Source organism: Dipteris shenzhenensis, chromosome 22 (genome assembly GCF_047967505.1).
Source record: "Dipteris shenzhenensis isolate YYH24624 ecotype China chromosome 22, Dip_SZ_1.0, whole genome shotgun sequence".
Classification (NCBI taxonomy): Eukaryota; Viridiplantae; Streptophyta; class Polypodiopsida; order Gleicheniales; family Dipteridaceae; genus Dipteris; species Dipteris shenzhenensis.
The window spans coordinates 39,627,983-39,654,604 of NC_141617.1; the positions used below are offsets into that span (position 1 = coordinate 39,627,983).

At 47.6% G+C, this 26,622-nt stretch overlaps 1 protein-coding gene across 1 annotated transcript; it reads right to left on the reverse strand.

Annotated features, from left to right (window-relative positions):
- Positions 1–934: 934 nt before the first annotated feature.
- LOC147888098 (uncharacterized) lies at positions 935–25,367 on the reverse strand. The gene is made up of 7 exons (XM_087393721.1): positions 25,115–25,367; positions 19,425–19,550; positions 19,200–19,262; positions 19,002–19,049; positions 1,639–1,701; positions 1,377–1,437; positions 935–1,154 (listed from the first exon to the last, which is right to left on the reverse strand). The coding sequence occupies exons 2-7, from the start codon at positions 19,521–19,523 to the stop codon at positions 1,114–1,116; spliced, it is 375 nt and encodes a 124-aa protein (XP_087249847.1). The 5' UTR covers positions 19,524–19,550; positions 25,115–25,367; the 3' UTR covers positions 935–1,113.
- Between the last annotated feature and the right edge of the window lie 1,255 nt (positions 25,368–26,622).

Here is a 26,622-nt window from a genome sequence, read left to right on the forward strand (position 1 = left end):
GAGATAGAAATGTTTGTGCCTTGTCTCTCTCATCCTTAAGCTATGGAATGCCTTCATTTTCCTTGAGCTCCCCCTTTCCATATCTTTTTAATATGGTATCAGAGCCATGAACATGTCATTAGTAAAGCTCCATTATGCTATTGCAAGATCGAGCAATCATCGACCTATGCACTTTGGCTAGCGCAGCTACTCTGTTCTTCCAAGGGAGTATGATCTCATCTAAGCTCTTCTATGTAGGATACAACATTTTCCAATAGTGAGGCTTTGTCCATCTCGAAAACATTGGGTACAACTATCCTAAAGGCATGGAATCTCATGTTCAACGTCTCTACACTCGGAGGAATCTCAAAAGTACAAACCTGAGAAGACAAGATCCATGAAGCAGCAAATGACTGCAAGCTTACAGCTATCACCTCAGCCAGAACATAATACATACTCCCAAAGCTAGAAAGCAATGCATACAAAGTATGACTGGAAACTACTTCAAGCTAAAATTTCTCACAAACTCTCAACTATTCAAGTCTGCTCCAGATCACGATGGGGATTTTCTGAAGACCTAAGGTGAGGACTTTCTTTTTTTCCATGGAGCATGTGAGATGTATTGGCTATACTCTCTCCCCAACCTGGTTATTGGCCGGCTAGGTTTTCCTTTTTTCAGTGTTACCATCTTGGTGCAGCCAAAATTTTCATCACTTTTGACGAGTTCGGTGGAAAGTGAATTTGAAACACAGAATAATTTCTTACTCTTCTACTGAGTTTTCCCTTCCACCGATGCAACCAAACGTTCTGTTACTCTCACCCACCCGGTGCTTTGTGATTCGCTTAACTCGCAACAAGGAAGATTTTCCCCAAAAAGGGACACGGAAAACGAATTTTAAACCAAATCTATGCAGTAGGTTGTTAATAGCCATTTAAGAAGATCACACAATTTCCAGATTGACATCATGCAAGCTTCTACTCAACCAGTCAGACATAGGAAAACAAACGTTCAATAGTTAACTTATTCTATGAAAGATGAGATTCTTCTTGTCAAAACTCCCAACTCTTTAACAGCATGAAGTGTAGGAAATCCTAAGCCAGCATGCCAAAAGAGTTGCTTCTCTGCTTCAGATATTAAGTTGTCTCTTCAGAGGAAGCCACTGCTTCATCTGCATCTGCAAATTATAGACCTGATAAGTTAGCTGTACACATAATCAGAGAACATAGGAAAAATATCCTAAGAATCTCCTCATAGGAGAACGCAATACAGGTCAAGACAGGTTATAATACACACAATCCGTAAACACTTGTATTCTTCTTGTCATAGAAAAGTGAGAAACAAGAGGATTGATCGCCTGGGGATGAGATATTTTAAATAAAGAGCAATATCAACACACCTTCACCATCTGTGGATGCATATGAAGCCCTCCTTGAGGGCAGAGGCTGGTGGGGCGTGGGCTGCAGGAAAAAGATGAGATATTTAACTTATTGAAACTATAAGCCTTTTTACAAGATCCAGAAAGTCTTCACCTGGATGCAATACTTAAAAACAGCACAAGTATTTTGAACACAGAACTCACTTAAATCATAAAGGCAAACATACAGTGTCACACAATTGTCTCCAAAGTAAATTTTCAAGCCTTAATGAGAATTTTATACCTGTAACTTTGGCCGAAGGGCTTCTATTAGGGTCTTTGGTTTCTGGCCAGGCGTTTTTTCCTCCTGTAAGATGAGAACAGCATATGCATGAATAAATTATCAATTTACCTGGTCTACATAATGGCAATGTTTTGAGATTCCATCCTTCGCCCTTTTTCCTTTGACTGAAACTTCTTTCTATAAAACAATGTATCTAGTTTCCACTTTCAAACACTAAGTAAAAGACCTTTAAACATTAAAGTCTAGCCAAAACTCACGTGTGATACAATGGCAAAGGGTTCAAATCATGAAACCTTCAACCTTTACGTAAGACCCTTTCTAGAGAATCCTTATAATTTCTTCAAAGTCTACAAATATGGGAAAACTCTATGTTAGATCTGATAAGTTCAACGACACACACACAAAGACACAACAAAACATATGTCTTTGCAAGAGAAACGTTTCAGAACTTGAGCACGTTTTGAAGTTTCTCTCTTCCAAAGAAATGCCTGCATGCATGCGTGTGCTTCCGCTTGATTTGAATTTTTGGGTTTTGGTGCATTTTTGAAGTTAAATGCTGATTTCAATTTTTGGGAGTTAAATGTTGATTTCAATTCAATGAACACCTATACCGCTCTCTGGATGTCAGGGCAATTGATGTGTAGACCAAAAGCAATAGAACTGTTTTTTACAGTTTTATGCAATCTATGCAATTGTGTAGGGCTCTAGTGAGAATTCTGTATGTTTAACATCATTTGGATATACCATATATATATGGGACCTGCTATACACATGTTTGGGGCCAGAAAGTACAAACTTGTGTTTGGAAACTCTTCTACCTTTTTTGAAACGTTTCACATTTATACATTTCAAAACATTTTTGGTAACTGCACACACATAGCAGAGACAAGTACCATGTTGAGTTTATATTGTGGAGTGCAGAGCAAGTAACATAGCTCCAGATCTTCTCTAAGATAGGAAGGGGAACATGCTGAGGGTCGGAGTCTTATACAAAATGAGACATGGTCTTTTACACGGAGACACACCAGAGCCCAGAGCATCCAGTCAGCCTTTAGGGATGAGACGAGGGATACATGAGGAGTCCGAGGATCAGGCAGGGTCGCAGAATTGTACAGGTCTTCCCTCGTTGGAGCCATCTCCATTGAGAGGAAGGACGCACACTCCCAATTCATGTGGATCCAAATCCGACGCACAGACACCCATGACCTTTTCATAGCAATATGCTACTTCTTGCCAGACACATCCCACTTCGCCAGAGTGGCATGAGAGGAGGGCGAGACATCGCCATATGCACCCTTACATCAGGATATCCCAGACCTTTCAGCCCGCGGGGAAGTTCTCCTTCTTGGGGACTTGACCTGGTTGGAGCCAAGAGAGCTCCCAGTGAAGCTGAGTTTCTACAAAGATTACTGTCTTCGTATTTCGGAGGAGGGATTCATCACACCACCGGGGTACACTGAGCTTCATATGCCTCACTCACTACGGATCTCCATCGGACAGTTTCGGGTATCATCACACCGCCTCCACATAGAGAGCAACAGAGTAGAGGGGATTCCTAGGGAGCATCGCTTATGCATATTGTGCGACTGTCAGGAGGTTGAGTCGGAGGAGCATTTTATTTTCAGGTGCCCAGTGTACACGAGATCCGAGGTCGCTACCACTGCCTCTTCAAAGACGGCTCCGGGATCCTTTCCAAATTCCTCGCCTACCCAGATCAGAGATGCCTCGCGGCCTTCATTCACGAGAGCGTCCGACACAGAGAGTACTTACTCAGGCGACCGGGCTTGGCCACATCATCAAACACCTCTCAGAGTAGGATCACAGAGTTCTTCCCATCGAGTGACATTGATCATCCAGTCTCTAGCCGCAGATGTGACAAAGACCCCGACCCGACGACCGCAACACGACACACGAGACATCGAGGGGAGACACAGATCACTCTGGGGGACCTCCCGTCATTGTTTAGACCCGGGATACGTCCCATGGGAGTCGCGATGGCCTCGTCTTGTGTTAAGCCTCGTCCAGGAGACCGAGACGCATGGCACCCCTTGACAGGCGCCAGCGTCCCATCACCGGCTATGCACCAGCCAGGGCGACATGACATACGGAGGATTCTGATCCGCTCTAGTCCTTTTCTTTTCTTTTCATTGTTACATCTAGATGTATTTGATTATGTGTCATCAGACTTAGGGTTCAGCATGGGTGATGATGCTCGTTTAAGTAGCTCCACCCTTACTGTGATTTGTATCAGGTTTTCTTTCAATCTCATAGACCCATCGGTCTTCCGAAGACTAATAAAATTTCTTTCTTTCTTTCTTTCTTCTTAGAAGTGTCCTCGTCATCTCTAGAGTCATCCTTCTTGGCCTTGCTACCGTTAGGCTTGCCCTTTCCTTTGCCAACAGTATCCTTTGCCAACAATGCCTTGTCATTTATTGTCATTATTGTAGAGCTTCTCCCTAGCTTCTTCCTGGAGCAATAATGGACCCAACTCCTCAAAAGTCAGAGGTTTGGTTCAAAAGCCAGAGGTTTGGTCCTCTCTCCAACTGTATCAGTCGTAATGGAGATTTTGAAACTTCATCATAGCCTCTGAAGTACCATCAAGGCTAACTGGTCGGAGTATATCGTCTGACCAACCAATGCTAGTCAATCCCTCACCACCTTGACCTTCGTCAAGTGGTCATGTACCGAATCTCCCTCATCCATATCCAAGTCGTAGAGTTGATGCTGAAGAAGCAAGATCCAGGATGTGAGGATCCTTCAAAATGACCCACGCCTCTACTGACGTGCCGATCATATGGATGTGAGGAAGCACAAAGTCCGTCGTAGTCCCTACGATCAATGCCAAGGCGTGGGCATCTCTATCTTCCCATGCTTCAAGTTCTGTTCCATCTACTAGTATAAGTATCCTCCCCTTGTTGTCCATCACATCCTCCATCTTCACCTCCCTTCCCATTGTCAGTTTTCACAATCTCCGAGCCACTAAATGACTCTGGATCTTCACCTCCGGATAGGATAATTAGTCCCATCTAGTTTCCCAGACTCTCCAAAGTTAGGGATGGTGAAAGAAAGAACTCCATTGGAGAAGGAGGAAGGGAGAGAAGAGGCTGAAGAGACTGCTGCTTCTAAGATCGCCATCTCTGCTGCAACACCACACATCAAAATTAAAAAGCAAACTCAACCTTCTGTAGACTAGGACTTTGTACACACCTGACTGAACTTGAGTCACCCTCCTTGTCGCGAGGGCATTGTCCTCCAGTCGTGGAAGTCGATTCCCAAGAGCATATGAGTCAGGGTTGTCCTTCAGCAAGGTCCCTGCCTTCAAGCTCCCACACCTCCTACTTGGGCTCTGATACCATGTTAGAAATCAACCAACAGAGGGTACGCACAGCGGAAGACTAATAGAATAACCCAAGAGTTCACACAGTGTGTGGGGAGTGGAATCACAAACTTCTTAACTTATGTGCTTCAAATAGATGTGCAAAGTCATAAATAGACAATGATCCAGCTAGATATAGAGACCACCAAAAGAATATGTTTCCATCCAAAGCTATGGACACAATACAAAAGAGATAGATCCAAAGACCCACCAGAGCATGGTCCTTTGATCTTACCACAAGGTACTTCTACATCTGTCGGATATCTCTAGAACATTGAGTCTGCGTGCTCCACCTCGAGCGTATGTAGACTCTCTGTCCTTTGATCTCAGCTTCTTGCTGCCCTAGGAGATAGTCAAGGTACCAGCCCAGGTAGAACTCAATCTGCAGCCACTCTCTGGACTCCTCTACCTCCTGAATGTAGCTCTGAGGCTGTGCAAGCTTGCTGGTCGGTCAACTTGCCCCCTCTGGCCCATTAAATGCGCCTCTTTTGGGGCTCAAAACAAGGGCCCCTTGGCCCATAAAACTAGGGCAGATGCCCTCCTATATATTGCGGGGACCGGCCCCAGCCATGTAGCTGACCTGGTAGGCTGGCTCTGACCAGCCCCACCAGTCCACCTACTAGTTGGCTCTCCTTCAAGCTTCCCCGTCATCAATTTGCACCATGTGCTGGTCCTACTGTACGCGCCTGCTGCAGGTCATTACCCTGCCCATATACCTTGCCAAAGACCCCTCCATGTAGACGACTTTGCTCCTGGTTAACCCTGTGATGCTACTGTTCATGTTTAGGGGCTCACCTTTTGTCTGGCCAAATCCAGGGCCTTGTGTCCCCACCATCTGCTTCTTTCACAAGCTCCAACTCTTGCAGCCATGATGGTCCCTCCAGGTGCAATCTTTCTCTCTCTCTCTTCTTTAAGCGTGTTCTGCCCTACATCTCCCTTCCCCACACTCTCCTCATTTGGGGGCTTATAAATGGGGAAGTGACCTTTCTGACACACAGCACATCCCTATTTGCTTTTTCAATCCCCCACATTTGATGATTTGTTGGAGGAACTAGAGTGCTCAATACTTCACCCACAGAGATTTGAGGTCGTGCTTAGACAAGATTGGAGTCAAAAAAGCAAAGAAAGATGCATTAGCTTCTACAGAAAGCCAAAATTACCTATGAGAGCAACCCAAAATGCATCATGAGATCACCCATCCCTCTATGCGAGAACTAGAGGTACAACCCTAATGGTCCAACAAAATCCTATCATCTATAGAACAACAAACTAAAACTCCATGAGATTACATCAATATTAGACTGAGTGTCTTTAGGTAACGCAAGTTTTAAATCTCTGATGATGCTCTTCCATTACGTTTTCCATTTTTCTCGCTTCTTTGATTTCCTGTGGCTCTATGAAGATCGTCTGACATCCAAATCCTTCTACCTTCTAATTTCTTGTTTGAGAAACTCAGTTTTCTTGTCCTGTGATTAAAATGCAAAGTCATGCCTTGTGACCTCATCAAAGTTTGTATGGCTCCCCTATACTGAAGTTTTCTTCCACACTTGCCTTACAAATCAAGGGGAGGCATATGAGAAGGGTTTTGTATCGAGTCTCATATGGCTCCCCTTCACATCAAGCAACTGTGCAAGGGGGACGAGCATTTTCAGAGGAAAATCTTCCGAGCCTCTAATTGAATAAGTACTAAAAAAATGCAAGGAGTATGGAATCTCTTTGAATCCTCTAAAATGCCAATTCTTGGTCACACACGGAGTAGTCTTGGGACACATAGTCTCTCGACATGGAATTGCAACTGACATGGACAAAATAAAGATCATCATGGAACTTCCCCCTCCACTAAATGCCAAGGGAGTCCAAGTCTTCATGGGCCATGCCGGATAGTATAGAAGGTTCATACTGAGGTATGCCATGATTGCAAGACCCCTATATAACCTCCTAGTAGTCAACTTCATCTGGACAGACGAATTTACTTAGAAATATGCAAAGTATTATAGCAATTCCTATTTTCTACACAAATCTTTACAAGAATCTTTGGGAATGGTGAGTAACATAATGGGATGGCTTTTGAAGAAACCCACACGTAGAGTAGAGTTCTCTATGAAAATTCCCTTATGATCCTTATAACAACTTTTACTTAATAGGGGGTGACATTGAAAACTCTCTCTCAACCTGCCTTAATGAAAGGGTTTATCCAAAGAAACCTTATTGAATTAAGCCATCAAGGTAGTTTCACCAACGAAACCCCTTTGAAGTAGGTCTTCCAAGGTCATTTTGCTAGCGAAACTACCATAGACAGCACTTTTAAAAGTGCCATAACTATGTCGCTTTAGCTCCTGCGAGCTTCCCCTCCCCCCCCTCGCCGTTCGCTCTACCTCGCCGCGACCACCTCCACCCCTCCCCCTCCGCCCTCGACCCCCGTCCCCCCTCCCCCCCCCCCCGCCGGCCACCTCGCTGCCCCCTCGCCTCACCTCCGCTCCAACCTGCCCCCTTGCTCCAACCCGCCCCCTCGCCTCCGCTCCAACCCGCCCCTCACCCCCGCTCCAACCCGCCCCCTCGCCTCCGCTCCAACCCGCCCCCTCCGCTCCAACCCGCCCTCGCCCTCGCCCCGCCTCCGCTCCAACCCGCCCCCTCGCCTCCGCTCCAACCCGCCCCCTCGCCCCCGCTCCAACCCGCCCCCTCGCCCCCGCTCCAACCCGCCCCCTCCGCTCCAACCCGCCCTCGCCCTCGCCTCGCCTCCGCTCCAACCCGCCCCCTCGCTGCTCCCTCGCCATCCGCCCCGCTCCAACCCGCCCCCTCGCTTCACCCACCCCCCCGCCTTCATTCCGCTCTCCCCGCCCCCCGCTTCACCCCTCCACCCCCGCCATTCCAACCCCGCCCCCCCCCGCCCTCCCGCGCCCTTCCGTATTCCCCGCACCCCGCAGCCTTCACCCCGCCCTCCGTTCCGACCCCCCCGCCCCCTCACTTCGCCTCGCCCGCCTCACCCCCAGGCTCCACCTCCCGCTTCGTCCCCCTTCTTGGGTGGCAGCCTGTTTTTTCCTCATCGGAAGCTTGCAGTTAGTCTTGGCGGTATGGCGGCCCCCTGCCCGGATCCGGAGGCCCAGTCGGACCCTCCCTCTCCAGATGCCTACCGCGTTATCCTGACAGAGCAACAATCATCTCGTGTTCAGGAGGTAGCCATTGACTTTGCTCGTACCTCTGTCTACGGTAGAGTCATTGGACACTCCCCCTCCAGGTCTACCATCAGGCACTGGCTCCAGTCCACTCTCCTGCTAGAGGATGGCCATATTGAGGAGGTGGCCCTTATGGGAAGGGGCATCTTCTGGCTCAAACTCTCCAATGAGAAAGCTGCGAGCAATCTGATTGCCGGTTCCCCCACATCGATGGATGGGAAGATCATCATGATAGTCCCGTGGTACCGTGGATTCAGCGCAGCGGATTTCGATGCTCGGTTCCGTATACCTCGCCACCCAGTGACACTAGTTTTTCCAGGGCTTGCTACTGAGCTGCGGCCGATTGTCAGGGACTTGGGCTCCCATTTTGGCTGGGTTATGCACGACACCTTTGCCGACGCGGTGACCACGGCAGGAGCTCCCCGAGTCCGTGTGGCTGTGGCGGATCCTGCGACTCTCCCTGCAGTGATCGAGATTGTGACAGGTGCCGGCAGCATCACCCAGAGCATGATAGTCACCGGACAGCCAGGTCAGTGCCTGCGGTGCCACGGCTTTGGGCACTTGGCGGCTGCTTGTCCACGCTTCGCCAGCTCGTCTCGACCCTCCCCGCCCCCGCCCCCGCCCCCCCCGCCCCCACCCCCCCCCCCGGACAGCCACGTCAGGAGGAGCCGAGGCAGTCGGAGTCTGGTCCAGAGGTAGTGGGCGGTTGGACCGAGGTTCGAAGGAAAAGAGGAAAGAACAAGAAGATTTCGGATAAAGGCAAGGAGGCAGAGGTTACCCTTCCTGCAGCAGCACTCCAGAGACCTGACAGGCAGATGCCCCAGGGACCTGGGAGAGCTTCTTCTTCGACGGCAGCCTGCCCTCCACAGCCTCAGATCCTCCTCTCTCCCGCCCCCCCGCCTTCTCCCCAGTTTCCCCCCCCTTCGCCCGACCCACAGTTTCAGCCCCCACCGCCTCTTCCTCAATCTCCTCCTCCTCCCCCTCAGCCCCAGTTCCAGATGCATCCCCATCCCCCCCCCCCCCTGTCCCCCTCGCCTCTCCTACAGAGTTAGCTGCACCGTCGGCTTTCCAGCCGAGTGCAGCCCCCGCTCCACCTCCTCGTCCTTCTCCGCCAGTCGCCTCCGTGGAGTCCGAGTCGCCTATCCCGCAGCCTCCTCCCCCTCCCCCCCCGATGGCAGGACACCCGGAGTCTATACCACCAGTGGAGCAGGCTTCCCTTCCTGCTAGCCCCTCAGTGGCAGACTCAGCTGGGTCTCAGCTCCAGGAGAGAGAGCTTCCTCGAGACTTTTACAGATCTGGCCCCTGGGACTACCTGGATGTGGCCGACCTTGGGACCTTCCCGGCTTGTCTCGACATTAGTATCTTCCTGCTCCGCAAAGGGGCGGATGGGAAGATTGCTGCCTTGGCTCCCAGGGATGGCCCTAGCTTCGCTTTCACGTTCCTCAGCGATGGCACCGAGACCTGGACAGACGACTCGGTTTGGGAGGCTCTCAGAGAGCAGACACACGCCCAGATTTGCTCCTGGATAGGCCCGTCCGGTGGGCAGCTCCTCGAGACTCAGTGGTCTGAGGGCGATGTGCGCTTGCGGTGGCGTTGCGCTGCCAAACGCTTCCGACTGATTGTGATCCTCAGACCCCCCCTGTCATGGCCTCTCCCCCAGGATGTCAGAGCTTGGTCCCAACAGAAACTCCGAACCTTCTACGGGATGACCACTTCAGAGATCTCGAGCTGGCTCGAGAAAGCATTTGCTCATGGCACCAGAGGCCTCTCGCCATTGCTGAAGGTGTTGAAGAACGGGCAGGACGACCCCGTCTCCCCCTCCAAACCTTCTCATAAGCGGCAACGCCTCCATTCCGATATGTCTGATTCTTCTTCGACTTCGACCGCGAGCAGACAGTTGTTCGCAGCCCCCCGTCCCTCTCCATGAGCCTACACCTCGTATCCTGGAATGTGAACGGGTTTCACTCTTCGGGCACCCGTGGTCCCAGGAAGCTCATTTTGCGACAGGAACTTCAGCCTGCAGTGATTGGTCGATTGGATGTACTTTTGCTCCAGGAGCACAAGCTTTCTGCGGCTCATTCCCGTAGCTGCGGGAAGGTTCTCCCTGGACGCTCCTACACTTATTGGGAGCCTTCGATCGGCGCACAGGGGAGGAGTGGGGGTGTCTGTACCTCCGTGTGCGAGCAGTTAGCCCAGGAAGTTTTCGGTCACGGCACGTTGATCCCAGGGCCGAGCCCTTTAGGTAGGCCTGAATCTGGAGGGATCCCAAATAGGAATCCTCAACATTTATGCTCCCACAGACCTCCGATGCAGAGCCACCTTCTGGAGGACACTTACAGGGATTCTTCCAGACATGGATTCCTGGATTGTTGGAGGAGACTTCAACAACCTGGAGACCTTGGAGGACCAGCAGGGCAGAGATCCGGAGTTCACAGGTATGGCTCAGGCAGAGCAGTCAGCTTGGGACTCTTTCATCTTCGCGACAGGAGGGAGGGACAGTTGGAGAGACCCGTCCTTCCGGCGTTGGCACGGGAGCCTGGACTTCTCTTGGGGCTTCCGCAGGGAAGGAGGCAGACTCCTGGAGAGGCTTGATAGATTTTATGTCAGTGATTGGGCCATCAGCAGAGGCGGCCAGGCGGGTATAGTTCCAGGGACGACACTCTCCGACCATGCGCCTGTGCTCCTATCATTAGATTCGGCAGCCCAGACTCTCCCCCCCCGATCATGCAGGATTCCCGACTCCATCTTCTCGAGGGTGGACGTGCGCAGCAGCATTTGCAGTCTTTGGGACAGAGACTGGGGGGAGGGCGTGGATCTGGTAGACTCGATCGCGCAGGCTCTGCAGGAGTCCAGCCAGATCTGCCAGCTCGCAGCCCTACAGGTTCGACAGGATTGGTGGGGCAGAGAGAGAGCTCTTCGGAGGGACCTCGCCTCCATTCAGCGACTCCAGCAGGCTTCCCCGGGCTCGGAGGAGCTTCGGATCCAGGCCCTTCGAGCCAGAGCCCTCCTGGAGGAGACCCTCCAGCGTCGCTCCGAGTTCTCCTATCACGCCTCTCTCTCCTTCTGGGCCCGGAAGGGTGACCGGATGTGCAGGGAGTTCTTCAGGACACACGGCCAGAGAGCTGCAGGTGATCAGCTTCGGAGTCTCAGGACAGCGGATGGTCACATCGTTACGGATCCGGGGGAGGTCCTGGGGTTGGCCACTGACTTCTACAGGACCCTCTTCCAGCAGGAGCCGCTTGCCCCTCGTGCTAGTCGTGCCCGTGAGGAGGTGTGGAGGCACATTCCATCCCTGGTCCAGCCTAGCATGCGGGCGACGTTGTTGGCGCCGTTCACCTCGGATGAGATGCTGGAGGCCTTGATGGCTATCGACGGACAGAAATGCCCAGGTGAGGATGGGCTATCCCGAGCATTTTTCACCTCCTTCTGGGACCAGATCCATCAGCCCCTCCTTGCAGCTCTGCAGAGGATTTTCAGCAGCGGTCAGATGCCAGAGAGCCTTTCCTTAGGACTGATTTGCCTCATACCGAAGGGAGGAGATAGACAGGAGATCCGCCAGTGGCGTCCGATCACTCTCCTTACCACTGCCTACAAAATCCTCGCCAAAATGATCAGTGCCAGAGTTCGGCCTCTACTCCCAGACCTCGTCCATGACACTCAGACAGGCTTTGTCCAGGATCGCAGTATCCTGGATAATGTCTTCACCTTTTCAGAGGCGGCGGAGTGGGCTCAGTACAGCGGATCACACCTTGCCATTTTACTTCTCCACTTCGAGAAGGCCTACGATCGCGTGGACCGGTCCTTTTTGGAGGGGACTCTGGAGCGGCTAGGTTTCCCGGCAGGTTGGATTCAGGGTATCTCAGCTTTGTATAGGACAGCGTCTAGCAGAGTCATCATTGGAGGCAGGATGGGTGAGCGCTTTAGCTTGGAGAGATCAGTACGTCAGGGCTGTCCCCTGGCTCCTTACCTGTTTCTCTTCTTCGCCGAGGCCATGACTTACTACCTTCGGGCGAGGTCCACAGGGCTTAGGGGTGTTCGCCTTCCACTCCGGGAGGACACGGAGCTTCTGGACTCGGAGTACGCAGATGATACAGCCCTTTATGTCCAGGACGATGAGAGGATGCTAGAGAGGGTGCGGATGGCCCTGGAGGTTTTCTGCTCGGCCGCTGGTGCGAAAATCAACTGGAACAAATCAGTTGGTTTTCTCACAGACCCGGGGGCGTGTTCTCAGTGGGGGCGATTTCTGGGTTTCAGATGGATTCCACGTGGACAGACAGCTAGATACCTTGGCTTCCAGGTTGGCCTAGACATCACGCCAGCTCAGCAGTTTCTCCCGGTGCTAGACTCCATCCGACGGAAGCTGGCTTTCTGGAGCACTGCTAAGCTCTCCCTTGCAGGTCGTGCCTTGGTAGTTAACCAGGTCCTCCTAGCCACGGCTTGGTATGTGGCTTCCTGCTGGTGCTTCTCGAGATCCAACGTGGCACAGCTCAGGAGGTTGGTTCGGAACTTCCTTTGGTCTGGGGAGGATGGGCATAGAGATACCAGAGCCAGGGTTGCTTGGCAGACAGTCATTCTTCCGCAGGCTGAGGGTGGTCTGGGGGTCATTGATCCAGAGCTTCAGAGTCAGGCCTTGTTAGGCAAGCTTATCATTCGCGGTTTGACCCCAGGGGGACAGACGTGGAAGATGTTACTTCAGCAGGGAGTCGGCTCTTGTGTCCCGCGCCGAGGTGGAGAGTGGCTACCGTCCCTCAGGTGGATCTTCACCTCCGCCCCGCTCACTCAGCCCCGCTCCCCACTCGTTCGTAGCCTCCTCATGGTTTGGAGGCGGCTCCGCCTCAGTCTCATTCAGTCCCCTCCCAGCTGTCAGGAGGAGATCGATCGCCAGCCGCTTATCTGGAACGGTCAGGTCAGAGATGCCGAGGGCCTTCAGTTGGGGGAGAGATCACATATCAGGTGGGACGGCTGGATGAGGGGGCCAGCCCGATCCCTTCGTGTTTGGAGGGATACGTACAGACATCTGGAGATGACTGATCTTGCAGACGCAGCTGGAGGTGCACGTGGAGCCCAGGCGAGACGCACGGAGATCGACGGTGCGATCCCAGCTGCTTGGTTGGTTCCACCTGAGCATCAGATCCTCATGCCTGGTGACACCCGCTAGCTGGGACAGTTCACCCCCCGTGGCATTCCACTGGTGATCGCAGGACGTTGGGATGACTCTTCTATCTCCTTCGCGGTTTCTGGGGATGGACGACTCAGAAGAGAGGGTGCGCTCATCGACCCCCTACTCCCATGGCAGAGGGTTCGGGTCGTAGGCCTCTTGGGGAAGGTCTGGCGTACCGACCCTAGCATCGAGCAGGACCAGGTGCAGCTTTGGCGTCTTTGGCTCTGGGAGGGGCGGGCCTTGTCAGAGCTTGAGTGGGACCCAGGAGAGTGGTGGTGGCCAGAGATTGTGACAGGACAGGGGCCGACCTCCTTCTTCGCCTACAGTACGACTCTGGGCAGGCGAGTTCTCGGGAGGATGCAGAGCCGTCCCCCCACCCAGCGACCCAGCTGGTACGCACAAGGTATTTCCAGGTTCTTTTTGCAGGCATTCTGGAAGGCCTTGTGGGAGAGCTGGCGGCCGCGGAAGATCTCATACTTCCTGTGGCTTCTTGCCCACAAAGGTCTTCCAGTGGGGAGCTGGTTGAGGCAGATAGGCCAGGACGGTTGCTGCCAGATTTGCCATGCGGATGAGGAGACACCAAAACACTGCCTGTGGAGCTGCACGCGCGCCCAGGAAGTGTGGAGGTGGACTTTTGGGATTCTTACTCGCGCAGCACCAGAGCTAGGATTGATCACTTGGGGCGCGTTCTGTTGGTGCAGCACCGCACCTGGTCTTCATCACTTATTCGAGGCATGCCAGCAGGACCCCACTTTCCTTATTACACAGGGGACGTGGGGACCGCTCAAGGGCATCCCACAGCACCTAGCAGAGGCTGATACAGGAGTCCGGGAGAGGCAGCCAGTCTGGGAGATTATTAGCAGCATCACAGGGTGGCACATCTGGACCTCGCGCTGCGCGCAGATCCTAGGTGGCACCTCCTTATCGACTGCCCAGATCATGGCGGAGATTTGGAGTGAGATTATTCATACTCTCAGAGGCCAGTGGGACCAGATTCAGGGAGACTCCCGGGCCGGTCAGGAGAAACGGAGACGCTTCCTCCGGGCTTGGGACACACAGGGCCTCTTCTTCGCGCAGACTACGCAGGGCCTTCGGTGGCATTACTCACCACCCCGATGGCTGTTCATTCATACTCGTCTTATCCCTCCGTGAGAGGATGGTTTATTTTGCTACCTTTTAGGGCTGCGTCCGATTTGTGAACGCAGCCCGTCAGCTATAAGCTGACCTCTTGTATCTTGTTCTCGAAGTAATATAATTAGCACTGTTTTTTCGGCAAAAAAAAAAAAGTGCCATAACTTTCCCATCCAATGTCCAAATATAGTCATTCAGCCACTCACATTGATTGGAAAACCCCATTTGAGCACATCTATGGGGTTACATTTTGAAAAATATTGCTTATATAGTATTAAATATTACATGTATTTTATGAGAGTGATATATAAGCCCAAGTTAATACTTATTTATAATAATTTAAACTTCTTTAGAAACATATCCATAAATATCTTGTTATTTATGTTATTTAAACACTAGAAAGCTCGTCATATTAATATAAAATGTGTTTAATAAGTATAATATTATTATATTGAGAGTGATTATGAGGGATGTTTCTTAAAGAAATTATTTTTCAACACTTTTTTAAGATAATAACAGGGGTACAAAGGATGTCTATGAAGAAGAAAATTTATGTTATGTAAAATTGAATGAGTGACAATTCTGTATATTTTTATGATAAAGGGATCTATTTCTAGTGAAAATAAAAGTGTTAAAACCACGTTTCCTAAATAAATACAATTTTTTAAATCTCTTAAAAAACACTCTTGGATAAACCTGCTCATAGGTTTTTGCTCGTAAAATTGACGCAGCCTTGTGGAAGCAACCTTCACTATAACAATTATCCACTAGGAGGCCCCCCATCCTAACATTTGAGTGCTTTTTCTTCCTCTCCAGATCTTCCTTAATTTCCTTATGTATCATCACTTTCATGTCCTTGTGAGTTATCTCTATCACTTTATCATGAACTGAATTTGAGAAACCTATGTATTGACTTAACTCACTCAAAGTACATATTAACTGGGGCGTAGGAAACAAAACGCACTCTTGGACCGCTTCACAAACCCTTCTTTTCTAGCTGTGCATCTGTTTGCTCTACAATCTTTCCCATTTGTTGCAAGATCTGCAATCTCTTGCTGTGGTGAAAATATGTAATTCTGGCATGTCAAGCAAGTTCACATTGCTCTTGTATGATTGCAGTAAGGGGCTGAGCAACCTTGGGGCTGACAGCATTGTTACATGCAGTTTATGTGTACTATCGAGCATAACAGCCCTTTCCACGAAAAGAGGCTTGTATGAGTTCAACATGATATCCTCTATGACTAATGCACCAGATAATTTTCAATCATAGATAAACCAAAAAATTGCAACCTCTTTTTGAATTTCAACTAGCTTTCTTCTGATAACATCCTCATTTATGAAAAGAGTAACAAAGAACACATCATGCATCTCAAACAACAGCTAAATATACTGTAGCTATATCAAATTTACCTTAAGCCCAGAAAACACAATTTTATGGTGTGGTATAGTCAGCTTTAAATATCTAGGCCTTCCCTTTGACACCTGTCCTACTGTTCTTGTGCCTGGATTTTCCTAGAGCTCTCTTACCATCTGTGAGCCGAAAATCTTGGCTATCCTAGATGCCCTTTGAGAAGTGCCACTATTACCTTTATAGGAGAAAAATTAGAGTCAAAGAGACTACAATGACGGATGTGCTTAAGGACTCTTACTGATTAAAATGAGCTGAAGGATTTATGGTCTGAAAGGATTTTCTTGAGCACTCATATTACAGGGAAGTCCAAACTTGCCCTATCTCACCAATGACCACCCAAACAACTTGTCATCTTCCCCTGTAGTCTTGTTTGTCCTGCATTCATTCTTCTATGGTGCTCTACCTCATGTAATTAAGGCATCTGCCCTCAAGCATACGAGTTCCTGTCCCATGCTGTTTCATATTGTTAGCTCTAATAGTCAGTGTGCAAGGGGTCTGTTTTGTGGTCATATCTCTTCTTCTATCAAACTGTGTGGACGTTCTGTTGACTAATGTTCTAGCCTGCATGGCACATTCAGCTCACATACACGATTCAGTATGTTCGCTGGTGTTTCAGTGATGGCAGATTGTTAGATGCTGTTTTAGCCTGCATACATCTCAGTGGAGTCTCTTTGTTACCTGTCTAGCCAGTCTCATGCAGTGTATTGGTCCCAGCTTCACCCACCGTTTCCATTTCACATGAAGATACATGCTCTTCCTTGTCCTAAATCCTACCTGGAGTTCCTACCATGATGTAGAGCTATGAAGACTACATGCCTTTCTGTAATTTTTGTCATTTATTTTAGTTTTTTTCCTTCAGCATGTAATGACCTTCCAACACGGATTTCCTATATGGTCACACACCCCCCCCCCCACACACATATATATATAAAAGTTAAATAAAAAATTCAGTTCATTAAGACCTTAAAGATCAACTCGAGTCCTTTTTATTTGGCTCTTTCATTCTTGAAAGGTCTCTAAGGGTCTTTTTCATGAGAGGTGAATTGTGAAAGGCCTTGTTCATGGCAGGTTGATTCTTTGCAGTTTTCGTGACCTGGTCGACATCCAAAAATTGCCTTCATGCCTAGCAGAAACCCAAGTTCCAACATGGTTAATGATATCAAAATAATTCATGATGTACCATTATTCGTCTGTGGCTATCTTAAAGGTAATTTGAGAAGCTTTAACCTGGGTCAAAAAATTACTTGAGTTTGACATAAGTATTACAAAAGCCTTATATCAAGATACTGTGATTCAAATTTCAGAGGTTTTTGATTCATGAACAAAATTTCTTATAAACACTTATAGGTGGAAAGTAAAGTTGATATGAATCTTGATGGAGATGCAATTCTGTAGAGGGTATTATACCACTGGGTCAGCTTTACGTTGGTTTTAACCTTCAAGGAGGCATAGCTATTCTTTCCCTCCTCTAAATTTGAAGTTCCTATGTTCATCCACTAACTTCTTTTGCTTCGCTTGGGCATACTCCATGTTCTTTTTGGACTATTTCTAAAAAATCTTCCATCTTCTTCAGGTCTTCTCTTGCTTTCTGAGTTTTCACAGCCATGTCTGCTATTGTGGAAGGCATCCCAACTCCGCAACCACTGCCTCAAACGAGCTCTGTCAAGTAGATAAGTGCTTCCGTTGTTATTAGAAGTGTAGGGTCAATGCCCCACATATGAGTGCACCATTACGAGGAGGCTTGACATGTGGGACTCCATCTTGTGTTCAGTTTGGGGACTGATGAATGTGGGCAATGCATCCAGCCCATTGTTGAGTGTGGTCTCCACAATGGACAGGCACATAAAGGTTCTTGAGGTCGTTGGGCATTTAGGGCTGGATCAAGCAGATCTAATCGGCCCAGATTTATTTGTAGGCCTGGTTGGTCATTATCTCCAATCCATGTCAGCTATTGAAGCCTCTCGTCGGCACCTGGCAAGGAGGGAGAGACACCAGCAGGAGTACTTGTCCACCATTGCATGCACGATTGGGTTGTGCAGCACTTAGGCTGTAGGTACATCAGCCACCTGGCTGCCTAAATGGAATGCCTTTTGTGACAGTTTGTACCTTAATCAGTCCTCACCTTCTGAAGCAGGGAAGACATCCTTTTGGTGTCTACTTTTGCTGTGCACCAAGATTTGTATGTCTGCTTATCTACTTGTGCACACAAGAGAAGAGTGAGATATGAGAGCTAGTATGATCTGTGGGAACCCTATTCGGCTACAGGGGTGGTGAGGTATATGTTGCTCTATTATATCCGACAACTGCAATAAAATTATGCAGGCCCAAGCCATTTATCCTAACACCTTTGAGTTTCATGTCAGGGATACACTGTACCTCACATACCCTTCCAACCATTTATGCACGCTTAGACCAAAACATCTGTCTCAGGATGGTATGCTGTCCTAGAAGTGGGAATAGTGTCCAATGCTGTTAAATAATTCCTGGCCAAAGTGACCCATTAACTCTGCATTCCTGTCATGGAAATTTTCATGAGCAATCCATGGTGCTTAAGCACATGGTGGATGACCTGCCAGTCATTCATTCTTTTGCATTCATAACAGTGCTCCTGAAAAGGAAATCCCTGCTCACAACTTAAACCATTTATGTCACAACCTAACCAAGCCCATAAAAAACACAAAATGTTGTCTGGCACCTTGTTGAACATAGACTGTGTCATGTGATCCTTTTCCTGTATATGTATATATAGACAAATTCTAAGGAATAAAGCCAGACAAAACTTCATCTTACTTCATACAAGCTTAACAAGAATCCTAAAACAATATTCTTATATCTGCTGCGAATTAGTAGTTTCATTTCTTACAGATGGCAAGCTGGCTTCAAGTATTCCTGGCTTCTTTCATGTGCCAATGAAAGCGACAGAGCATGTTCAAGTGTATATACTCTTAAATGCTTGTTTCGTGCAAAACACCAATAAAACAGTAAAATAAAGACCCTGTGTCACCAAATATTGAAATTGAAAATCGGCTGACTTGGAAACAAATTCAGAGGAAGGTTTTCGAAGGTTAAGGGAAGAGAAAAAGATGGCGAAGAACAATTTGAACAGCTTACCTTTCCGAGGGCCCAATCAGCAGAATCAAAATATGCTCTCTCATGATCCTATGAAAAAACATGAAAGTTCAAAATGAAACCATGGGCCTTGCTAGTAAACGATAGAATTCAATTTCAAGCTATAAAATGTAACATGAACAAAGCAGAGTTCTAGTACTATGTCCATTTCCTAGGGGATCAATTAAAACTGGCACTTACTTTTGATATTAGAGGTGGTTTCCTGGGGATAATACCTCCATATTTCTTCTTAAGGGTGGATTCCTGTAAACAGGATAACAGAAGCTTTCATAAGGCCAAAATGAAATGCAAGCAGATATAAAAAACTGCAAATTTCCTTCAAAATAGCTACATTATCTCGTTCAATACTATCATCCATACATGTCTGTAACTAAGAGAAGCTCCAAACAGACAATCACAGTATACCTGCTGTTCTATTGAAGGCATGGACTGCTCATCAGGCTGACTTTCGACTTGAACATTATTCTCTGCCAAGTCCCCATTATTATCTGCCAAGTCCCCCATATGTCTATGCAACTTTATTCAGTGCCTCTACATAAAGATTTGAATCAGCCTTTGCAGAAAAGTAGGAAACACCAGCATTCTCTAGGCTTAAATTAGCAGATGAGTACTTGTAAGATACAACTAAAACAAGTAAATTGCTACAATTGAATTGAAGATACATGTTATAGGAACATCAATAATCCATATGTATAATCCAAGGACACTACAAAGCGGTATGAAGCGAAAAAATTGCAATTCAAATTGATCCAAAAAATATCTCAGAGCAATGAAAATTTTTAGTCTTAAGACCTAGAACACCATTTCCAATCTATGGATGATACTATTTACAAAGGAGGCACATCCTTAAAGGGAAGAAAACATGGGCCACCAAACCCCCCCTGAATTAGGGCTGATTGTATGGGTGTGGGGCTGAAACAGGCCCAGCAACAGGCACAGTATAGGGCAGAAAAGCTGGGACAGAACCAACAGAAAAGGGTGCCAGCAGGAGGGCCTTTAGGCTAGAACTGCCTACAGGTCAGCAGTCTGTAAGTCAGTCGGCAGTCAAGCAGCAGCTTGGCTTGGGCAGAGGCCAATGGGCTATACAGGAACAGGACATCAATACAACGGTATAGGCTAGCTGATCGGCTGGTCTGGCTGACTGATCGGCAGTCAGGAATGTGGTCAGCCAAGTCTGCAAACCTGATCGGCCAAATCAGGGGCTTCCTAGCGCTATATAAGGAGCCCCTTGGGGGGGGCCAGTCAACAGTTCATCCAGCAACTGTTTGGAGCTCTCTAGGGTGCAGATCGCCCCAAGGTGAAAAGCAGTAGAGCCCATGAGCATAGTGAGCAGCTACTGAAGCTTGAGAAGAGGCACAGGGCAGTTTGGACGAAATCCTCAGCAGAGGGTACAGCATAAAAGGCTCATCGTGGTAACTTTCAGCAGAGTTTGCTGCAGGTGTTGGTACACATTTGAAGCTCCTATTGTACATATTTCTACATCTATCTATGAGATATTTTGGGCTGTACGTCTTTAGTGTTCTCTCTCCCAGATTTGCAAGCGAGGAGGTTTGTCCTCTATTGCTCTAGGATGAAGTTGCAGGACAATGATGGTGATGAGAAGACACTTACCGGTAAGGGTAAGCAAAATAAAAAGTATTCTTCAGGAGATTCAGACAATGAAAGTAAGAAATGTGTTGAAGTGAGATACAGTGCGTGTTGTACCTTGGCATACTTTCAGACTAGATGTATTGTGTTCTCAGTTGGTGATTTGCAAGGACATCGGTTATTATGTTGTACTAGTTGTGCTATGCTATAGACAATTGTAGGTTTGTGTTCCAACACATGTATCGCAGAAGCCTGCACAGAGGTATGCAAATGTAAAGGCATTAGCCAATAGAACCTACTAAAAAAGGTTGGTGTTCCATTTGATTTGAATTGTATATCCCCCCCCCCCCAACCCCCAGCCTCCGGAAAAAAGTGAACTACTAAGTATGACCAAAATACATAAGGATAAAACCATGTGAAAACCTCATGCAAAATCATGCAAAAAAATGAGGGTGTTGTGACCAATCCGGAGTGGAATTGCCATGCAGGCCCTCTGCCTGTGAGTGAAGAATAAACCATGATCCTATTCTCTCATGAAAGAGGCTCTCCTGGCCAATGAGGCACATGAGGAGCCTTGTCCTCTGTGCATTTGGATCTCCAAATCTGCCATGCAGTAAGATCAGCAATGATCTCCCAAGCCAAGTCTCTAAAAGGAGACAGGTTTGTGCGAAGAAACAGGCACTGTATCTAAAGTGATGCATTGAGGGATTCTTCTAACGACGAGAATGGCCTTGTCATAGAAAACCTGAGGACCAGCAGGCCATAGATCCCCAAGTGATGTAACAAGCCCCTCCTCATCAAGTGTGCAAAGCCTTGCCAGGTCCTTTGGAACTTTCTACAACCCCAAATGCAATGAGCACAGTCACATGAAAACCCGTTTCATCTTGTCAAACCTTGATTTAACGACGATAAAACAAACCAACCATATTGAAACAGCAACGAAACCTCTGTTTCGCCCAAATCATATACACACATTTTTCCTTGAATCCATATGCATTTAAGTTTTGACGCCATAAATATTAAAAATAAATTTGAAGAATATATTTGTGTTTTGAATTTCCTTTTCAATTGTCTTGACTTGTATATTTTGAGGAATATATTTGTGTTTTGAATTTCCTTTTCAAGTGTCTAGACTTGTCTCTAAACTTGAAAATAACAGATCTTATTTGCCCCTATCCTTGTATGTATTCACTATCAGTTCGAAACCTATCTGAACTTGAGAAAGGAGATTGAAAGCTTGAATTTAAATAAATTTGAAGAATGTGTTTGAGTTTTGAGTTTCCTTTTTAGGTGCCTTGACTTGTATTTCTCTTTTTCACTCTAAACTTGAATATAACATACCTTACGTGCCCCTTTCCTTCTATATATTAAGTATCGATTCGAAACCTATCCATTTCATCTGAAAAGGCGAACAAAATGTGTCAAAACAACAGAACAGACGAAACGTTTCTTGTGACTATGGGGGCGACTTTGGTAAAAAAGAGTTATTTTCCCTAGTTCAAGGACTCAAGGACGCGAGCCAAGGCAACACGATATATTCTGCAAGCAAGATTCGAAAACTCTTGAAGTTTATCCTGGTTGTGGACAGCCGTATTGGAGTCAGTCAAGTGCTGAACTACTATGCTCAGTGTAGTGCTGGAAAACTGAAGGGCAAATCTCCTCTTGATTTGCTGAGGTTACTCCTCGGCTTTTGTAGGATAAAGAATGAGATCAAAGGCCCTCAATTTATAGGGGAGTCTGCCCCCCACCAGTAAATGGATAAGCCCAACTAGCTGCCTACAAGAGCAGAGGACCAACCCAGCACGGGCCGACCTTACCTGCAACGAGACAACCAGGTCGGCTCAAGGAAGGCCCATTAGCAGCCCATATGGCTGCTCATGTATAGGAGCCATTCTACCCTATACATGTATAGGTCACTCTAGTCACTCCATAGCCTGAATGGGCTCAAAAGGGCAGCGCCCCGAGGAAGCCATAGAGAGTGAACACCGTTGTAAATCACTTTCCAAGTGCAATTAAGATCAAACAATGTGATTGTGAGACCACTGAAGGCTGTCCAAGTCAACCTGTAGGGCTGATATGACAGTGCTCTATGGACAACCAACAAGCACAAGCTAAGATTATTTGTTTACTGACTCAATAGCAAACTGCTGTAGAGCAAGTAGGGCGCTGAGAAAACCCCATCTTCCACCACAACGTGTGCTTAATGGCAATAGGAAATCAGCATCAAGACAACTATAAACTGTCCCACAGAGAGGAGACCTTCAGCCCAGCTCTTTGACGAGTCAGCCAGGGGTGAAACTGGAAGGCAAACATGGCTCTACCCATGTGTTCCTAGTACCAGAGAGAGTCCCAGATGTTGAAGGGACAAACCCTTATAAAAGCAGCAGCAAACTTCAGCTCACAAGGTTCTGCCCACCAAAAGGCTGCATCAAGGCTGTATCAAGGAAGTACACAAGGCTAGTGCTCCTTCTCAACTAGGCCCTCCAAAAGATTCTCAGCTAGCACATGGACCTCTGTTTATAGACTCTTGGAGCCCTTTAGTGGCAGCCCTGAGGTTACCTAAATGAACAATTCCGCAGCTCAGTTGGTGGCCCGGCTGGCGGATCATATGGCATAGCCAACTGGGTTGGCTAAGCAGGTGACCCTGATTGGGCTGCCTGGCCAGCCCCCCAGTCCACCTAGCCAGTCAATGGGCCCACCTCCCCTCATGGCCCCGAAGAGCTCTATTAAGGGTCCATAAGAGGTTTCTAAATCGACCAAAATTGGGCATCCAGGGGACTCACAACCCTTCGCAACTTGCCCTAGGCTAACCGAAACATGCACGTTGTGTCATTACTATCACATAACCCCAGGAATGCAAAATACAGTTATAAAAATCAAATAAAATCCCGACGACAATACCTTCAGAGCGAATGGCATGACGATCCAATAAAAACTTTGACTCACAGAATCTCTTCATTCAAGCACCAGTTTTACTTTATACCTTGGTTTCCATAAACAACAGCTCTTTTTATGCCTACGCATTTTCCAAAGCCACTACATAACCATGTCAGTCAAAGCCAACTGGCAGAAAGGGATATTCTACAGGTAGCAAGTCAATTTCAGCCTTGCTCAATGATTTCCTTAGTATTCCTTACTGGTTCATATCAGTTGCAAACGATGAGTGATTATCCAAGATAAGAAAACCCCCGTGAGCAGAGGCCTGCCAGTTGTAGGAGTTCTGGAGTTATCATTTATTGCATTTTGCCACCATTGATTTGCACCCTCTGTTGTTTTGTACTGTGGTACTATAAGATGTTGAAAACGTCCAGGAGTGCCTTGAAGTCGTTCCTCAAATAACAGGAGACCAGTACAAGTTCCTTGCAATCAGACCCAACATGAAATTAAGAAAGAGGGGCATGCAATGTCAGGTATACGTGTAGCACTAAACTTCTTAGCAGCATCAGCCTCGACAACAGCCTAGTAGGATATGCTCTACCAGCAAAAACGATTTTGCCTTAGTTTCCTTACGAACAGAAATTGTCATTCTAAAACGCTCCGACAATGAACCTTTGCCCATGGCACCCTTCGTTTAAGCCTTTTAGTCAACAGAAAGGCACTGCAAGCATTTTGATCTCTGCTTGTTTTATTCCATGGATGGGCCTTCCCTTCGATGATGCTTATGAACAGTCTATCTAAATTATCTTATCTCCAAGACCACATGATTGATAAAAAGGTTGATAAGAAAGACACTTTCTTTGAGTCAACCACATGATCTCATCTTGACACAAACGATCTTCACATCCTGTGCAAGGGCCTGCAAAAGTCATGTCAAGGGTAGAGCGGTTGGTGCTCAGTCATCAGAAGAAAGGGAGGACCTCAAGAACCAGAAAGCTAAGGAATAGCAAAGGCCTAGGAAATTTCGAGAGGCATCCCAATTAAGACAGCCTAAAAGACCCATTCTATATCATAGCCGCACCTTAATGTCATTATGCTTGGACAGAGATACCTTAATGCTGCCCGGTGGTCTGTTCCAGGTGTAAATCTACTACTGCGATTGACCGTGGTCACGCATTTTCACCGACAACGGTAACAAGCCAATCTTCAATTAAGATGACAGATACGCACGACAGAGAAAAGCTGCGACTATTACACGCAGCCGTCTTCTTCAATGAAGAAAACCGCCCTCCGCTTTGACTTAAAAACAAAGATTGTCATTGAATATGTTAGATGTTTGAAGACCAAAGAATCATGACTTGCCGCTTGCCAGGTGATATAAATACTCCAAGATCCGCTCAGATCAGAACATCACTAATGCTTATGCCGAGTGCAAAAGGATGGCCACTCTGCCGCCAATTGGGTGAGAGTGGCAAGCTCTGGCAGCGATACCACTGCTAATTGCGGTCAGACGGCGCCAAACTTGGCGCAAAACCGTCCATTGAAAACGAAAATGGCTAAGGTCCAACTTGAGAAGGAGAACAGAGACCGCCCAAAACAGCGATGAGGCAAGCAGAGAGAGAGGGGCTTACGAGTCAGCTGAGGAAGCCCATGCAACGCTTGCTACGTACAAATTCTGGAGATGGATCGATGGATGGAAGAAGGGGAGACGGCCCAAAACCATGCAAAGTCCAAAATTTCTGTCGTTAGATCGTCTGGAGCTCTGTGCAATTAGATTTTCATCACCCACAAATTAGATTAAGCTCTGTTGTACAGTGTCAATTCATCATAGCGTATGATTGCAGCAGGCTTAGTAACTTCCCCAAAAATCCCAGATTGGAAGTCGATAAAATCACAGTCCATTGGTGCTTACCGGCTCTTGTTACCAAGCTCGGATGTGATTACAGCTTGATTGACACCAGATTTCTTGCCAATCCGGTGGGATTACGGGCTGATTATGGCCTGATTGACGCGCTCAAACCCAGATTTCTTTGATTATGGGCTGATTAGAGCCTGAGTGACGCAGATATGTTGCCAATCCGATGGTGATTATGGCCGCCGAGCCGCAGATTTGTTACCAATCCGGTGTGATTACAGGCTGATTATAGTATCAAGCAAGCTGCTTTCATAGGCTGTTGCTTGATTTGACCGACCTGCACCGTTCATTGTTGATGGACAAGATGATGAATTAAGCTCAGCCACGTGTCTTCAGTTGGGGATCACCTCGATCAAATCAACACACGCATCATCATTATTTTTTTTTTAACGGCCTTATAGCTTTTTCAAAATGGAAGCGGCCCATCTCCTCCTCCTACTTTTTTTGTTTCATCCTCGGCTCTCTCGGCACTTCCACCCACCAGACATCTCAGGGTGAGCTCTTCCCCCCCCACCCACCAGACATCTCGTGGAGGATCTCGCCTACACTCCCTAAACATCTCATGGAGAGCTCTTCCCCCCCACCCACAAGACATCTCGTGGAGAAACGTGCCTATACTCCCCAGACATCTCGTGGAGAACTCTTTCGCCCCACCTACCAGACATCTCGTGGAAGATTCCCCTTTCCTTGCCACCATAGAACTCTAGCGTTTCTTACCCACAACCTCCCACCTTTTTCCCACCCAATCGTCAAGGTCTCCTTTTCGTCTTTATTCCTTACCCCAATGTAACGATGTGTCTAAAAGATGTCTTTCTTATCTCTCTCTCAAAAAGGCCCCTCACACCTACCCTAATGCAACGGTATGCCTACCAAAGCATGGATTCAACCAACACTAAAAGACACAAACAAAAAGGTGCCACCTTTCACATGCAACCTCCACTTGCAACCTTGTCATTTCAGAAGCCAAAATCATATTCGTAGCATAAATCCTTCCCCTCTACATGCTACACTCTATAAATGATATTTTCAAGGTACAAAACAAAAGTGTGATTACCATCTACACGCAAGCATGAACTTGCATTACACAACAATCCAACTTTGTGTAACATTTACATTTGTTTAGAACATTTTACAGAAAACTAAAGTATCCTTGTTTTGTAGCTTTATTTCTTTACATGCATGTGTGCGTCATAGCATGCATTGCCTTGGAGCCACTTGCATATG

Excerpts from the sequence above, each read along its gene's own strand:
- LOC147888098 (XM_087393721.1), bottom strand. The coding sequence starts at position 19,523 with ATGGGGGACTTGGCAGATAATAATGGGGACTTGGCAGAGAATAATGTT. Across the intron at positions 19,050-19,199 it reads AACCACCTCTAATATCAAAA|GATCATGAGAGAGCATATTT; the intron begins GTAAGTGCCAGT and ends GTTTTTTCATAG. Across the intron at positions 1,702-19,001 it reads CTGATTGGGCCCTCGGAAAG|GAGGAAAAAACGCCTGGCCA; the intron begins GTAAGCTGTTCA and ends CTCATCTTACAG.